Source organism: Agelaius phoeniceus, chromosome 9 (genome assembly GCF_051311805.1).
Source record: "Agelaius phoeniceus isolate bAgePho1 chromosome 9, bAgePho1.hap1, whole genome shotgun sequence".
NCBI lineage: Eukaryota > Metazoa > Chordata > Aves > Passeriformes > Icteridae > Agelaius > Agelaius phoeniceus.
In genome coordinates this window covers 21,754,359-21,771,052 of record NC_135273.1, presented here as the reverse complement: position 1 = coordinate 21,771,052, position 16,694 = coordinate 21,754,359, and the positions used below count along the sequence as shown (strand labels likewise).

Genomic DNA, 16,694 nt, shown 5'->3' with positions numbered 1-16,694 from the left:
GAGGACAGGTAACTGGAGAAATCTGTAGCTCTTAAAGATATTTTTTTTTCCCGGAGTACTTAATAATATTCCACAAGCAAGCATACACAGACCTTCTGGGAAGATATAAGGGCACCACTGATAAACATTTGATCTATCTAGAGACATGCAGCCGAGATTGTGTAAAAAATACCAAACCATCTTTAGCCCAACACTCCTCCAAGAGGTAGCACTTTTTTTGTGTGTGTGTATACTACAAACATAAATATACCCTACCCTGGATTGGGTATTTTGGCATCCCATGATTATTTACTGTTCACTGTAAAAATGTTACTGCTTTCATTACTCCATAATAAATATATAAATAGAACTACAGACCGCCACAGGAAAGAACCATATTTCCTTTCAGCTTTTCTCTGCATTACACCAGGTTGCTCACCCAGAACTCAGCTGAACTAATCTTGTCCTTTGCTACTGCACATAACAGAGATCTTCATGTCATCCTAGTCACAGAAATTTTAAATGTTGGCCAAAAAAATCAAGATCAACTTATCTCCATATCCACAACTGAGCTCCAGTTTTCTTTATTGTACAAATGATTTTAAGAGCTGTATTTGAAAGGAGGCAGTTCTGCCCAAGAACACCTTTTACCTTCATGATAAAGAGCCTATTACAGCTCCACAGTTGTTTGTATGAGTGTCATAATTAGAAATATACCCTTTCAAAAAATCCTGTCTTTTTTACATAGTTTTCATGATGAGTAACAAAAATTCATCCAGATTCTTATTTTTGCCCTTTGGTTTATGAATATTACTTATTATTAACAACAACAGATACAAATGGATACCAACAGTCTAGAGAAAGTGAAGCATCTTTTTTAAATGGGTTGTAATGTTTACTGTTTTTCTTAAATATTATCATTTCAGTTCAACCATTACCCTTTTTTATTAACATGCTTTGATATTAAATATCCATAACAAATATGAAAGCATCACACTTAAATTTGGGAGGTTCCCATTTAGATCATGTGGGAATGTGGGAATGAGACAATGGGTGATTACTGAACCAAAACAGCTGCTGCAATTGTTTTCATATACAAGTGAATGAGAAAATTTCATCTTTCAGTCCGTGGAGAGAAGGTGCAAGCCCTAACTGGAGTAGCCACAATGCCATTATATTATCTCTGTCTTAGAGCTATTCAACCAAAGAATACTCTTACACAGTGTTAATAAATTACATTTCAAAAATTACATTTTGTTAATTGATTTTCCCCTTGTATATTAATGACACTCAAACAAGACTACCAGTGCAATATAATAATAGCATTTATACCTTTTCAGTAGGTATAAATAATTATTCATGATTTCAAGGTCATGGGTAAAAACATCATCTTGTATAAATATAAAGTAAACAATAAGAACACTAACTTCAGATATTATAGAAATAGGTAGCAACTACTAATTTAAAGAACCAAATGTCATCATTACATGCCTAAGTTGTACTACATCATTTAACAAATTTGAAAATTAGTGGAGGAATAAGAAACCTTGATGATGCGTGTTTGTTTCCAATGACTAACGCAAAACACGGAACTTGCAGCAGCACCAGCATATTTAATTCTGACAAGAAATCATGGCATTCAAACAGGAATGAGATGATCCTCTTGATTTGACTATGCTATTATACAGCAAGTCACGCCGCATAATGCCGGAGCTTTTCTACAGGCAGTGTGAGATTATGTTCTTGTATTTTTCTGCCATGGTAATGCACTAAAGCATTTACTGTCTTATCCTGATTACAACTCTTTGTAATGGAAAACTAAATACCAGGACTCTGTTTCACAGATATAGAGCTGCAAAATGTAGTTGAACGCTGTTAATTGTAGACCTGGAAATGAAACTTAAGTGTCGCTAACTCTGTCTAGTGTCTGTTCCTCAATGGCCACAGTTTAAGAAGTTTACTTGAACAGAATTTACTGTAGGGACTTGGGTCTTTAATCTCTACTCATAATGCTAAATGTAGTACATTTATCAGAGCTGGGAGTACCTGAATGAAACTGGTCAGGGAAAAAACCTCTTCACACCCTCATGCTACTGCCTACTTTATCATCCATTAAGGATATGAACTTTCTGTGAGTGATGTAGGAAAATAAGAAAGAAATCTGTCTGGGGTAGGGGGTTTTTATGGGAAAGAAATTACATAAAGGGGAACGCTCTGCTCAGTTAATGAAAAATAAAAAATTACAATTAGATGAAATAGCACGTGTGCTTAATCATTCTCAGCAAACATGCAAAACTCCCCTTAGAAAGTACATTGAATTTGGAAGAACAAGTTTTCATTGTTCAGGTGTTGAGAGTAGTGATCAAGAAGGAATGTTGCTACAGGCACTTGTTTGGCTAAGGCCTTTTCTTTTAAACATGGGAAATTTTGCAAGCAGAGTTTGTATTATCCCTTCATAAGTAACCCTCAAATGTTCCTTTTGTCATCTTGTAAGATTTTAAATTTAATCATATAAGTTCTTTCCCTCCCACCCTACTGGTGGCTCAGTCATTTCATCTCATTTGACCACAGGATAGAAGTGGGTGTGTGTGCACTTTTAAGCTGAACTTACATTTTCTAATATTTGGCACATTTTCTTACTATCTTTTCTTTACCTCCAGGTAGGCCACATAGCACAACAATGAGCAAAGAGGTAAGACTCCAGCTGAAATGATGTAATGCTGAAAATTAAATTTATACACAAGTGTTCTGAGTCTGGGTCACAGCTGGGTCACTCCTCTGAGTGGGAGGCAATCCAGCAAGAAGCACTGGATAATGATTTCTCTAAGCTGAGGCCCCTTTCAAGAAATATAGCACAAAGCTTTACCTTGATATCTGAATCTAATCTGATTCAATGTGTGTAATTACTGATATTTGTTGTGTGGTAGTAAGAAGTGATATTATTTTATGTTGTATTATGTCTCCCTTTCCTTTCAACCTGCTAGCACCCAGCAATAAGCTTTCCAGTATCTGAACCCTTACCCAGAGATTGTGCTTTAGATAAGGACTGGCTGGCTGAGGCTTTTTATAGAACACTTATTGTTTAGAGTTGGGGGGGATTCATTCTTTTTCTTGAACAAAGAATGGAGTATGTCTTAGTTGTTTAGGCACAGCTACATATGGCCAGTGCTACGTTTTTTTAGCCGTATTTATCCACTGTATTCATTTGCTTCCAGGTATAGCTATCAACACACTCCTTCCTAACCTTGGGATGAGCTTTTCTGTAATGGCTTCTAAGTGGGTTCCACCTTGGGACGGTAGGAAGTGCCAGCAGAACATCTCTGCTCACAAACAACTAAGCAGGCCCTCAGGGGAGACACAGGCTCTTCTAAGTGGTCCAGGCTGGTGCAACAGGCTTTGCAAAACATCTAGGAGTCTTAAAAACACAACCACATCAAAAAGTAAAGCAACCCATATAATTTCCTTCTGTTGTGCCAGTTGTCAGCCTCTTGCATGTTGTGTCGCCAATGATTTTGCACTCTACCTGCAAGGTTCCCTGCTGCCACTTGACAATGCTGCAGTCAGCCACAGCTGACAACCTCAGCACCACGAGAGCGACTGTCAGGGCCATTTTGCATGAAGCACACGCAGCTCCTACCCAGCGAAGCCCTAATGTGTTGATTTACAGAGTCCTCTTGGCTGACATGGGAAAATGAGTCTGGTCATGGTTGATTTAACATTTTATGGGCAAAGAGTCAGCCTGCTATAGTAAGTTTGGACTAGTGCAAATATTTTACACATTTACACACAAGTCCGCGGGAAAAAAATATCCAAGATACTCTGTGATTTTGATTCTCACATCCCTCGAGCTCTACTGAAAATAACGTGAGTTCCAATTAATTAAACACAAAGGTGTACGTTACGGGTCAGACCCTCAGGATGAGTAGGCAGCTCTGCGGGCACAGACAGCCGCCCGCGAAAGGAGGAGCCCGGCCGAAGGCTGCGGCGGGGCGCCGCGAAGAGGCGCGGGTGACCCGCGAGTGCCCCCGCCCAGCGCCGCTTGCCCCCGCAGCTCCCGCGGGCGGCCGGGCGCGTCCCGCCGGCCCCGGCCCCGCTCTGCCCGCGGCGGGGGCGGGCGCAGCCGGCGGGCGGAGCGGACACGGGCGGCTCCGCCCGCCCCGGCGGAAGTGGCGGCGGCCGCGGGGCAGCCCCGCGGTTCTGGGCGGCGGCCCCGGCCCCGCCGTGCCTTCCCGCGGGCGCTGCTGCTCCGGCCTCCCCGCCGAGGGGGTGGAATGCCTTTCCCCGTAATCAGCTGAAGCAAACCAGCAGCGGAGCGCTGGCCGCCGGTGTGCTCGTCCCGAGCCCGCGGGTAGAGCGGAGCGGAGCGGAGCGGGCGGCTGACCCCGCGCTGCCCGGCGGCCGCAGCTCCGCCGCCTGCCCCGCGCTGCCGCGGCGCGGAGAGCCGGGAGAGCTGGGAGAGCGCCCGACCGCCCTGCCCGACCGCGGGGCGGCCGAGCCCGCTCTCATCAGCCCCCTCTCCCGCCGGCACACCGGCACTCCCTCCGAGACGAGCGCAGCTGGACGGAAAATAAATCCAGGGGGGGAAAAAAAGCCTGTCAAATCTACCTCCGGCTAGTTCATCGCCCGAAAAGAAAGGGGGGAAAACGCGTATGCCTGCGTGGGGGTGCCAGGAGAAAGATGAGTGTTTCTTTCATTAACCTAATGGTAATTGCAAAAAGACTCCCTTTTTGTCAGCTTCACCTAATCAAAACCGAATATCTGTATGTGGCACTGACAAAATCAGTAAAACTTCACCTTCGACTTTATTGATCTGAACAGACAGGCAGAGTTTTCTATGGTGTTCAATTTAGGGAATTAAAAAAAATCACTCCGCTAACAGCATTTGGTACATTTCTAACCCATATGTCACCTCAGTGCTTTAAATAATTATATTTGCATGCAGGGAGTGATTCATAAATATGTCAGGATTGTGAAATATAGGCAGGCATTTCAAACTTTCTATTTAAAAAACATGAATTATGGCCACGAAAAATGTGTTCCCATTTAAGGGTGATACGAAGTATTTGGTGTCTAGTACAGAGGCCCATCCATCATATAGACAATAAAGAGAGTTTTTGCCTGACGTTGGAAATTTATGGTTGCCCTTCTCTGCCCTAATAACTCAAGCATTGTGTCAGCCTGTGACAGCCTTTGCAGAAAAACAGCAACCCTGTTATCAATCAAAAAGCCCTTTTACATTTTTAGCAAAACTCTGATCATCCAGACACCCTTTTAATGTATATATTACATCATTATAGATCATTCTGCACTTTTACTGCAACTCAACAAAATGATCCATCACTTCAGGACAGTCCTGATGAACGCTGATGTAAATTATTTGCACGTCGCTAGTACAGTACAAAATGAAAAATGTACTTTAGGTGGAATTAATTTTAGGGTGTAAAAAGCTAAAAATGAAAGCAGTGGGGATTAGAGGAGACCTAAATGCACCATTAGGGATAACTGAAAACAAGCTAATAGTTATTAAAAATTAAGATTATTTTAACCTTTTGGGATCATGGACCTAGACTGTTTCAAGAAAACAGCGAAGATATATTACATGCTTCTTCCTGCCCCTGCCAAACATAGCTGTTTTGTAATTGAGTGGAGGATCATTGTTCATTTGTCATTTGGGTGTTTAGATAAGGTTAATTATTTGGGTTCCAGTGCCTTTTCCAGCCATATCCTCAAAACTCTTCCTCATATCTCAAAGGACGCTGTTCCTACACTGTACCTCCCTGTTGAAGACGCATCTGGTTGATCTGCACAGTTTCCATAACAAAGTTGTCAATAAACACTCCGCATTTGGGATCCGAGTGACAAAGCTGGAGATCGCCTCCATTGTGTGCCATGGTTAATTTCTGAGGGATTACTGTAACCAAATATGTGCTTAGTTGGTACAATTCTCTCCCGTAGCCTCCTGGCTTTCGCAGAAGATAAACACAAAGATGCCTTTATGATTGCTTGAGATGGAGTGATCGGACCAAGGTGTTACAAAAGCTACAAGACTTTTTTCCCCCCACTCTTAGAATCTAGACGCCAAATATCAATTCAAGTTACTTATGTATGAATTAGGAAATGTGCTCATTCGCTTTGGGCTCGATGATTTTAATCGTAGTACATTTAAAAACATGAAATGACACTAAAAATCTCCATGCACTTAACAGGAAACATACCCAGCCTTGCTCGTGTCATTGCAATTATTTGACTTGCTCTCTCCCTCTCCCTCTAGAAAGTTACCTTAAGGCATATTTTAAATAACAGCTGTTTGCATAAGAAACACCTTAAACATAAAAGAGGGTAGATTTGGAAAATAGCTGTTGGCAAACGGGTTTCGACACGGGAGTAAAAATTTTCACACTCACACATGAAACAATGTCAAGAGGGAAATCTGTCAAAGGGCTAAAAAGAGAAAGGTTGGGGTGGGGTTTTCTTATTATTAGGTGCATTAATCTCTTCCTTATCTCGGTGTAACAAAAGGAACAAAATTAGACAAACGCATTTAAAAACATTCTAGGTGAAGTTATGTTTCCGAAAGCAGTAAGCAACCAGCCAAACAAGCAAACAAAAGTGATTTTCTGCTCGTTTAGTAAAAATGCCACTGACTACTAAAATTCACGTTCGCTTAAACGTGACTATTATTTTGAAGATGGCTCTGAAATTATCACCGCTTATAAAACGATTACCTACATCTCATGCAGAGTAAAATATATATTGCTTCTATGTGTTAGGAAAGTAATTACAATCATAAGGGTAAATATTTTCAGGTACTATGCGAACAGGGGAGAGCTTTGGAAATCTTACTTCATGTTGGCAAGCTTTCCAACTATTCGCTTTAACAATATTCTCGAATAAATACCCCACACCTCTGCTGGATACCTGGGCAGACGCATCAGTTATTAGCTGAGCACATGCAGTCTCGCATTAAAAAAAATAAAAATAAAAAGGAAAAAAAGCCTCTCTCCAAATGTACCAAATTGTGGTGGTGTATTTCCGATAACCCATCACATTTCTTATCTTCTTATATGAATTACTATCATTCGTGTGAGAAAAAAAAAATAAAAAGAAAGAAGATGCACCATCTACAAAAATGTACTGCAATGTATATCTTAATAAAAACCTTGGGGCAGATAGTGAAATGTAAGTACTATCAAAGGAAATAAATTTGACGCACCGGATGGACAGACATGTAACTGAATTGTGTTACACACAGAAACACAACCCAGACACAACTCAGCAACTCTGCTTCTGCTAATTAACATCTTAGTCTTGTTCGAAAAGATAGAAAATAAAGGGGGGGAGGAGGAAAACAAACAAACAAACAAAAAAGCTAAACTAAAGGGCCTGTAGGGTTGTTGCTGTTCCGTTTAAAAGACTAAACGCCCTTTTCCAACATGATCTACAGAAGCTGACACTTAAATGGCAAGAGAGCAAGCTCTCAGAGCAGGCACGCTGGTGTCGAGGTTTCTGCAGTTCGCTCTCCCGAGGGAAAAATAGTCAGTCCGGGTTTTTTGGGTGATCCTCACCAGGGTTTGCAGCTCGCCAGCCTGACCTGTCAAGCGGATTATTTTAGAGGGAGATTAATAGGGGAGGCGGGCTGCAATAATAATCGTTTTGTTTGATGTGACAACTTTGATAGGCGTTGATTTACTTACAAACTGATAGGCTTTTAATTGAGCGCCTCCATCCAGCTTGAGATGAAAGGAAAACCGCATTGAAAAGCTGCCCGAGTGCCCTCGAGCCTCAATACTGATTAGCCATCTCGACAGTGAATAGTTCAAGGCATTTTCAAACTTTTTTTCCTCTCTCGCTCTCGCTCTCGCTCTCCTCCTCAAATATCTGCCAGCCCACTCCTTTTTAAGAGAAAATAAATCATTTCCATTGTGTGCAAATAAAATCGACTTGACATGCTTGCCAATAGCTGGTAGGTAAAGGAAAGTGTGGACTGGCACTTGTTAATTAATTCCTCCTTTGCTCTCCTTTTTTTTTTTTTTTTTAAAGTTACAATTTTCCTTTGTAAAAAGAGGAAGACGGGTTCCAACCCTTGGATTTTTTTTTTCAAAGGAATAAAAGCAACAGCCACCAAAACTTCAACAAGACTACACAAGTAAATGCCAAACAGCAAACCGTCTGCACGGACTCATTAAACAAGAATCCCTCGAGAAGGTAACGAGCAGGACAGAATCGCTCTTCTTCGGCTCAAGAGAGGAAAGGAGCCCGCAGCAGGCAAATCACAAACTCCGCACCGCTTTCAAGCTGCAGCCCCGCCGCCCGCCCGATCCTACGCGTGTGCATCCTAACTCCGAGCCCCTCGCTGGGAATCGTTTTCTGCGTGTGTTAAGCGCAGTGAATAAGCTCTCATAGCTCAAAAATGCTTTGGAGGGCGCAAAGGGGAGGAGATGTCTTGGGGCTGATTTTTTTACAAGGTTCTACATAAAAAAAGTTTACAGTACTGAGTGAGATTTAAATCTCATTTCAAAGGCTGAGGGGAGAGAAAAAAAAATGAAAAAGAGAAGCAAATGAAAAAGCTGTCCTCTGAAGTTGCTAATTAAATTACCCTCTGATGCTTCTACTTCAGCCAGAAAGATCGGGGTTCGTTCCGTTCCCCCCGCTCCGTCCCCCGCTTTTCCCGTCGGTGCGCTGCCTGTTTTATACAAGTACCGGCTATCGCCTCTGCTTCCTTGGCTTACAAGTAAAACAACCCTTCCCGAAATCACCCTCACCTCCACAAGAAAAAAAAGAGGGAAGGAAAAATGGGGAGGGAGAGCCTTCCCACAGCTGACTCTACCTTAAGACAATTAATCTTTAGTCTTTCACCCTGGGAGGCAGGATAAATACAACGAGAAAACAGATAGGAGTCTCCCCGGTCCTGTAAGGAAAACAGCTGTTCCAAGCACTTTAATGCAAATGAACACAAATGAAGGTTTCAGCTTTTTTTTTTTTTCTTCCAGAGTTTTACTGCACTCCATTTATCAATTGGACTTGACAACAAAAGAAAGAACTGGGGGAAAACCTGGGGCAGATTCAAGTCACTTCCACTCTAGATAAAGGAGGGGGGCCGGGGGGGGAGTTCCTTGAGGGCAAGTTGTGGGTCTTGTCAGTCCTATTGCAATATCGTGGGTTTTATGCAAGATTTCTTTCTCTACCTCCTCTCCCCTGCCTTTTAATTTTGATGGTCCTGCAAGATGACCGCGGTGATTGCAAAATGAAAGTACGTTTTAAAGATTCTCCACTGAGAAGTTGTGCCAATAAACCTTATCTTTCAGAGAAAAGATAGAAATTTAAAAGTTTGTTAAAATTAATCACATCTTTATTAAAGCTAGAGGAGTTCCGTGTATTTATCCTACTCTATACACTGTAGTAAAAGAGTAAAGTGGTTTAAATAAAATACAGCAGATATACTCACTGCGCTGCAAGATTTAAAGGGTACCTCTTGGCGGGGGAAGGGGGGGGTACCGAGCAAACCTGCCTTGCATATACCTCGTAAGAAGAGCAGGTCATTAAAGACTATCTGACATATCTGTTTAGGGACTAGGGCAGACCGGTGTTTCAAGCGAAGAAAAAGGACTGGGTTCAGCAAATCTAAACGTGAGAAAGTGAAAGTCCTTCCTCTCGTCCAACCCTTCCAGGATCAGCGCCTGTTCTGGTTGGAGTCCAGGTCAGGAATTGGACGCGACCCCTAAAGCACTTGCCTTGTTCTTCACTTGTCAAACGTGTTTTATCTCTAAGTGACCTTTTTGTTAATGTTGTAGATTGTGTGGGCCACCATGTCAGATCCGGAAACAAAAGTAAAAGATTGATTAACACATTTTGCCTGTGAAAAAATGTTATGGGATGAGGAGGTGGGGGGATAGTGGGAAGCAAAGTACAAAGAGAAAAGAAAAAGGCAACCCAGCGACTTGAAGGGCTGCGGATTCCGCTCGGGGCATCTGCCGGCCCCGGTAAAAACGGGGCTGAGGGCAGAGGACTCGGTACCCTTCGGGAGCGCACAGACACAAAGCAGGACGAATGTAACGCCCGGGTGGACACCGTGACCGTACCCAGACGGCTCTCAACACAGCCTAGCTGAAAATCCAGCACATAAATGGCGAACCAGTACTCTCGTTGGGGCGAGGGGCCGCCTCCCCAGGCCCCCGCTGCCGGGGACCGGTTCAGTCCGGCGGGTGCAGGGACGAAGGACACTTTCGAATAGGATGAAGAGGGAAGGGGAAGAAGAGTCCAGCAGCCCTCCCCGACAGGGCAGTGAGGGGCTGGGGAGGGCTACCGGTTGCTGGCAAACAAATCCAATCTACTCCAAGGATTTATTCCGTAAATTAAAAGGCTTTTTCTCCCGAGGAGCCCGTCTCTCCCTCTGTTTTCTTTCCTTCTTCCTCCCTCTCCCTCTCTCTCTCCTTCCCCCTTCAAGTCACACCAGGCTTGTAATCAGCAACAAAAGCTGACATAAATCAAGGGCGGATTGACAGGGGCTGACAAATAACTGATTGATTGCGGTTGGGGAGCACTGACAATTGACGGCGGGGCGGAGAGTCCCGAAAGGCGGCGGCGGGCTGTGCGTGACAGCCCCGCGTGTGACGACCTCCCCCAATCCCGCCGCGCTCCCCGCGCCGCCGCAAGCCGCGCCGCAGCGCCCCGGCTCCCGCCCGCTGCCGCCGGCGACGTGCAGGCCGGCGCTCTGCAGGTTCTCGTCCGGGCCTCCCCCGCGCTGTCAGGCGGGAGGGGCGGGAAAAGCGCCCCGCGCCCTTCCGCGGATCCCGGAGGGGACACGGCGCGGCGGCGGCCCCGGAGCGGTCCCGGCGGGCCGGCCTCGGGGCGGGGGGCGCGGGCCGGGCCCGTTCGCGCCGTGCGTGGCGGGCGGCAGGCCGTGCTCGGGGCGGTGTGCGAGCGGCGGGGGCGGGCGGGGGGAGGGAGGGCGGCGGAGGCCGCGGCCGCCCCCCGGCAGGCGCGGCGCCCCCAGCCCCGCGGCCGCCCCGCCGCTGCCGCGCGATCCGCGCTGGCTGCGGAGGAAGAAAAACGTTCGCAGCGCGTGATGTGAAACACAGAATTAACGCCCATCCCATCCTAGGAGCGAAAACAAGGAAGGAGGGGAGGGGAGAGGGAAGGCGGACGAGAAAGGGAAGGGAAAAAAAAAAAAAAGAGCGAGAGACCATTAAAAACGGAGAAAAAAAAAGCCCAGAAAAGGGAACGTCACATCCCCTTGACCCTCCAATCACCTCGGGGTCCCATTTGATTGGAAGGCGGTAAAGGCTTTAATCTCAGACTAATTCAGCTGCTTTTGAAGTGAGTTTCTTTGCCAGATCCCGGGCTGGATGGGCAGCGGCTCGCATCACAGCTGAGCGGCGGAGGCGAGCGCTCCGCGCCGCGCCAGCCGGGGGAGCTGAGAGCGGCCGAGGGGGACCGCGGCACACGCTCGCAGCCCCCACCCCCGCCCCCAGCACAGCCCAAGGATTACTCGGCTTTTTTTCCTCCTCTTTCTCTCCGGCCGGCTCCCCCTTTCCCTCCCCCTCCCCACCCACGCCCTCCCCGCCAGAGAGAGCCACGGGACATTGTATGTTTGTTTTTCTGCTCGGGGGGCGTGTGGCTTTTTTCCTTTCTCGCCCGCAGAAAGCGAGCGAGCGTTTCCGAGTGCGAGCGGCGCCACTTGCCCCAGTTTTCATGCGAGGTTTTGGGTCATGATCACATCGCCCTCGCTTTCTGCTATAAGAAGTAGTAAGCGCAGCAGCAGCCTCAGCGAGCCCGGAGGCAGCCCCCGCCGCAGCCGCAGCGCCGCCGACCTCGCCGGGCCGAACGGGCACGCTGGGAATAACGGCAGCAGCGCCGCCGCCAAGCCCTGCTTCCACGCCGTCCCCCCCTCGGACCCGCTACGCCAAGCCAACCGCCTTCCCATCAAAGTCTTGAAAATGCTCACGGCGCGGACTGGACACATTTTACACCCTGAATACCTGCAGCCTTTACCCTCCACGCCCGTCAGCCCCATCGAGGTAAGGACCCGGCCCCCGTCGCTTTCCTCGTCCCTGCCCGGGCGCTGGCTGTGCATGGCGGCTCCGCCAGCCGCCCTCGGCACTTTCCTGCGCTTTGAAATGCATTTATACCGGGACAGGGGCTTCTTTTGATCTCGAGTTAGTGCAAGGAGCCACTCCTGGGTATTGTTTCCGTGTTTACTGGGATAATGTCTAGTTCCTGTGTAAAATTAGTATTTTCTTTTTTGCTATTTTGAGCTTTTTTTTTTTTTTCTCTGCTTTTTGAGAGGAGGGGTGGGTGGAAAGAACCGATCCACGCTGGGGTCGCGATCCGGCCACGCAAATAAGCAGCGCTCCGAGAGCCAAACAACCTTGCTTTTGCAGGGAGTGTGTTGGGGTGGGGGGGGACACACACGGGACGGGACGACACAACGCGGAGAGCGACAGGCTCAAACGTGGGTGCGGCAGAATAACTATTTCGGCTCGCCGACCGATTCCTCTCAAGTACCGACACGGATCTGTACTTCGGGGCGCCTGTTGGTCCCCTTTCTGCTCTGTCGAGGTTGCTGGTCCCCCTCTGCCTAGCTCGCTGTTTGCGGGACCGAAACTCGAAACAGAGCTGGTGGTGGGAAGGGTGTGTCCGTGGGAATGAATGATTTCATTAAGGTCTCTGCGGAGCGAGGACACTCTTCTCCCGGGGAGCCCTGCTCGCCGGCTAGGTCGGGCTCTGTTTATAAATAGTGCCAGCAGTCAGGGTGCAGAAATGCTGCAGTCGCTATAGTTCACGGGCGGGATTGCGGGCCAGCACGGCCCGAGCGACGCCGAGACGCCGAGCTCCGCGCTGCCCGGGCCGCTGCCGGGGAGGCTGGGGGCATTGAAGGTGGCCGCGGCGAGCTCGCGGGGATACGAAAATCCCCAGCCCTTTTTAAAGGCTTTATGGAAAATGGTGCATTCAAGGGAGGGGGCTGTCAAGTTGATGAATGCGCACAAACTGTTCGTTACTTCCAGGCTGTACTCTGCAGAAACCTACGGGACAAGAGTCCTATGTAAGCAGCGGGGGTTTTCTCAGACCCCGATTAAATCTCTTTCTTTGTATGTCCTTCTGATTTCCGCAGCTGGATGCAAAGAAGAGCCCCCTGGCCCTTTTGGCACAAACTTGCTCGCAGATAGGGAAGCCGGACCCGTCCCCTTCCTCCAAACTCTCCACGGTCACCTCCAATGGCTCCGGAGGCGACAAGGACTCCAAGTCGGGCCCCTTGAAGCTCAGCGATATCGGCGTGGAGGACAAATCGAGCTTCAAGCCGTACTCCAAGCCGGGCGCGGAGAAGAAGGAGCCGGGGGCGGCGGGCTGCGCGGGCGCCCCCGCCGCGGGGGTCGCGGCCGGGGAGAAGTCGGGATTCCGGGTGCCGAGCGCCACCTGCCAGCCGTTCACCCCAAGGACAGGCAGCCCCAACTCCAGCGCCTCCGCCTGCTCGCCCGGGCTGCTGCCGGCCGAGGGCAAAGGCGGGGAGGACAAGAAGGACTCGGAGGGCTGCGGAAAGAGCGGCAGCTCCGGCTCGGAGGGAGGCCCGGGCACCACCAGCATCAGCCACAGCCGGATTAGCGTGAGCTGTGCCGGGATTAACGTGGAGGTCAACCAGCACCAGGAGAGCACGCCGGGCTCCAAGCCCATCGCATCGGACTCCGCCTCCTCCTGCAGCAGTACCACCGCCACCTCCTCCACCTCCGTTCTGGGCTCCGGCCTCGTGGCCCCCGTCTCCCCTTACAAGCCGGGCCAGACCGTTTTCCCCTTGCCCCCGGCGGGCATGAGCTACCCGGGGACGCTGGCTGGAGCCTACGCCGGCTACCCGCCACAGTTCCTGCCGCACGGAGTGGCTCTGGACCCCACCAAATCCTCCAGCCTGGTGGGAGCCCAGCTGGCCGCCGCCAGCAGCCTGGGCTGCAGCAAGCCGGCGGGGTCGAGCCCGCTGGCGGGCGCGTCGCCGCCGTCGGTGATGACGGCGAGCCTGTGCCGAGACCCGTACTGCCTGAGCTACCACTGCGCCAGCCACCTGGCAGGCGCCGCCGGAGCCTCCTGCGCCCACGACCAAGCCCTCAAGTCCGGATACCCCCTCGTCTACCCCACCCACCCTTTGCACAGCGTCCACTCCTCGCTGACCGGCGCCACGCCGCCTTCGCTAGCCGGCCACCCTTTGTACCCCTACGGCTTCATGCTCCCCAACGACCCCCAGCCACACATCTGCAACTGGGTGTCGGCCAACGGACCCTGCGACAAGCGCTTTGCCACCTCGGAGGAGCTGCTTAGCCACTTGCGGACCCATACTGCCTTCCCGGGCACCGATAAACTCCTCTCCAGCTACCCCAGCTCCTCGTCGCTGGCCAGCGCAGCGGCTGCGGCCATGGCGTGCCACATGCACATCCCCACGACGGGCGCCCCGGGCAGCCCGGGCACGCTGGCCTTGCGCAGCCCGCACCACGCGCTGGGACTCGGCAGCCGCTACCACCCGTACTCCAAGAGCCCCCTGCCCACCCCCGGGGCCCCCGTGCCCGTGCCCGCTGCCACCGGACCCTACTACTCCCCTTACGCACTCTATGGGCAGAGACTCACCACAGCCTCGGCCCTGGGGTACCAGTGAGTGCAGGCAGCGGGGCTCTGACACACAACACAAAGTCTAGCGGTAAGGGAAGGAAGCCCTGCAAAACTTTATAAAAGTTGAAAAGAAAAAAAAACTGACTTTTTATAAAATAGTGTTCATTTGAGGACTGGATCCATGAGCACTGTATTTATTTATGTTAGCTTCAAGCGGGACAACGAATCATAAAGTGCATTACTAAACTGAGCTCAATAGGTAAAAGTGGAACACCCATTGTAGAATATAAATAAAAAGATAGAGGTCTTCTCTTTAATGTTACTTTAAAATTGCTATGATTGTATTGTACGTTCTTATTTAATGTCTCATTGAAACAAAAAAATTTACATGCATGTTTGTTACTAAAAACAACTCGCAATTTGTCAGTTATAATTTCAAATTGCAATTATTTTTAAGGTGTATACCCTTGAAAGAGAATTGGTATTTTTTTGTATGTATTCTGGAAGAAAAAACAAAAACAATTCTATTCCAAAAACCTCATTTGCCTTATTTTGTTCTTTAAAAGGAACACTTAACTATTTTTAATTTTTAAGTCCACCCTGTAAAAAGGGTTAAGTAAGGTTTACGTCATGTACTAAAATAGACAATGTATCGCTTTAAAGATTAAAATTCCGTATATTTGATGTATTAAAAGGTTTTACTTTTTTTTTTTTTAAATACGCTTTGATTCTGTTATAAAACCCGAGTAGGTCTTGGATGGAGGTGACTGCTAATTTCTCCTTAAGCGTTTATTCAATTTTAATTAAAAATTAAAAAAAAAAAAACAAAGTTTTTTTTTTATTGTAACCCCAGGGCTCTCTTAAAAAATAATCAGACACAGTTGGTTTTTTTCCTCGTCAGTAGAATTTTCTGGCACGAAATAAGAAAGCTGAGAATCGCTTAAATCTCTTTCCCTGTCTTTAAAGAAGGTAAACTTATATTTTAAATGTTTTTACTGTGAAATATCTGGTTTTTAAAACTACTTTTCAACTAGAAGACTTCGTTCTTTCTTTAGAAAGAAACGGGGAAGGCAAGACTGTTTTGTAAAAGTGTAAGATGATTATCCGAAAGCTTTTTTTTTTAGCAATGTAATGCATACCTATTCATCTCTTTCTAAATGAGAAGTTCAGAAGTAATTAGGGAAGCGCTGTTTGAGCTCATCCAGTTATTTTAAATTTCTCTCTTCAGTTCGCACCGCAGCACAAAAGATCGTCACGTTAAAAAAAAAAAAATCGGACAGCTCTGAAAACTCATTTTCTTTTAAAAAGGAAGGGACGGGGAAAAAAAAGAAGCCATCCGTTATTTGGGCCGAGTTTGCTCTTTACTGAAGTGCAGTGCCAAACTTGACGTGATCCCGAGAGGGGCTGCCCCTGCCTGCACCGCGCCTCTGCCTCCCCAGCCCGGGTTTCCTCCTGGCGCCCCAGGGCCACCGCCCAGCTCCGGCTCGTCGTCCTGCGTTCAGGTAGGAGCGGGGGCTGCGGCAGAACAGCCAGAGCAGCTGCCGAAACTGCGCAACAAACCGGTGCCGCCGACATAGTCGGAAAAGCGATACCCAAGTCCGTAAGGGCAATGCCAGCGAGGGGCTTTGCCCCGCGCTCCGCCAGGCGCTCGCAGCAGCGGCCCAGGCGGAGCCGAGTACCTGCTGCCCCTCGCTCGGCCCCAGCGCGACGCACTGGCGGGGGGCAAAGTTACAAGCGGCGACTTTGCTTGACAAATCACCGGGTTTTCTCCTTCGTTCTGGATTCCCCCTACAATATAATTACTGTTCAGAGTTTCCCGTGGTGCCCAGATGCTAATTAGTCGAATACATTTACTTCAGATAATTAGTGGAAGTTAGCGTTAATGTGCAAAGGCGAGAAAAGCAGCGAGCTCCTGAAGCTGCAGCGGCCGCCCGGCCGTCCCGGCACGGCTCCCCGGGCCAGGCCCGCGGCGGGGGCCGGGACACACGCGGGGAGGCCGGGGCTGGGCCGCGCTGCGGCTCTTTCGGGACGCTGTCCGAAAGCGGCACGGGAAATGCTTTGCGGTTTAACCAAACGTGTTACCCCCCAGCCGCCTTAAATGGGAAAGGGACCTTTGCGTATCTCTGCTT

At 48.6% G+C, this 16,694-nt stretch overlaps 1 protein-coding gene and 1 long non-coding RNA gene across 2 annotated transcripts; one reads left to right on the top strand and one right to left on the bottom strand.

The window, feature by feature from the left end:
• Nucleotides 1-6,122: 6,122 nt before the first annotated feature.
• On the bottom strand, nucleotides 6,123-8,735 carry LOC143694820 (uncharacterized). Its single transcript, XR_013183538.1, has 3 exons — nucleotides 8,576-8,735; nucleotides 7,674-7,871; nucleotides 6,123-7,570 (listed from the first exon to the last, which is right to left on the bottom strand). It is a non-coding gene; the product is annotated as an uncharacterized LOC143694820 (long non-coding RNA).
• A 2,176-nt stretch (nucleotides 8,736-10,911) lies between these two features.
• ZNF503 (zinc finger protein 503) lies at nucleotides 10,912-15,259 on the top strand. Its single transcript, XM_054637711.2, has 2 exons — nucleotides 10,912-11,996; nucleotides 13,091-15,259. The coding sequence occupies exons 1-2, from the start codon at nucleotides 11,688-11,690 to the stop codon at nucleotides 14,609-14,611; spliced, it is 1,830 nt and encodes a 609-aa protein (XP_054493686.1). The 5' UTR covers nucleotides 10,912-11,687; the 3' UTR covers nucleotides 14,612-15,259.
• The last annotated feature ends 1,435 nt before the right edge of the window (nucleotides 15,260-16,694 follow it).

Excerpts from the sequence above, each read along its gene's own strand:
- ZNF503 (XM_054637711.2), top strand. The coding sequence starts at position 11,688 with ATGATCACATCGCCCTCGCTTTCTGCTATAAGAAGTAGTAAGCGCAGC. Across the intron at positions 11,997-13,090 it reads CGCCCGTCAGCCCCATCGAG|CTGGATGCAAAGAAGAGCCC; the intron begins GTAAGGACCCGG and ends TGATTTCCGCAG.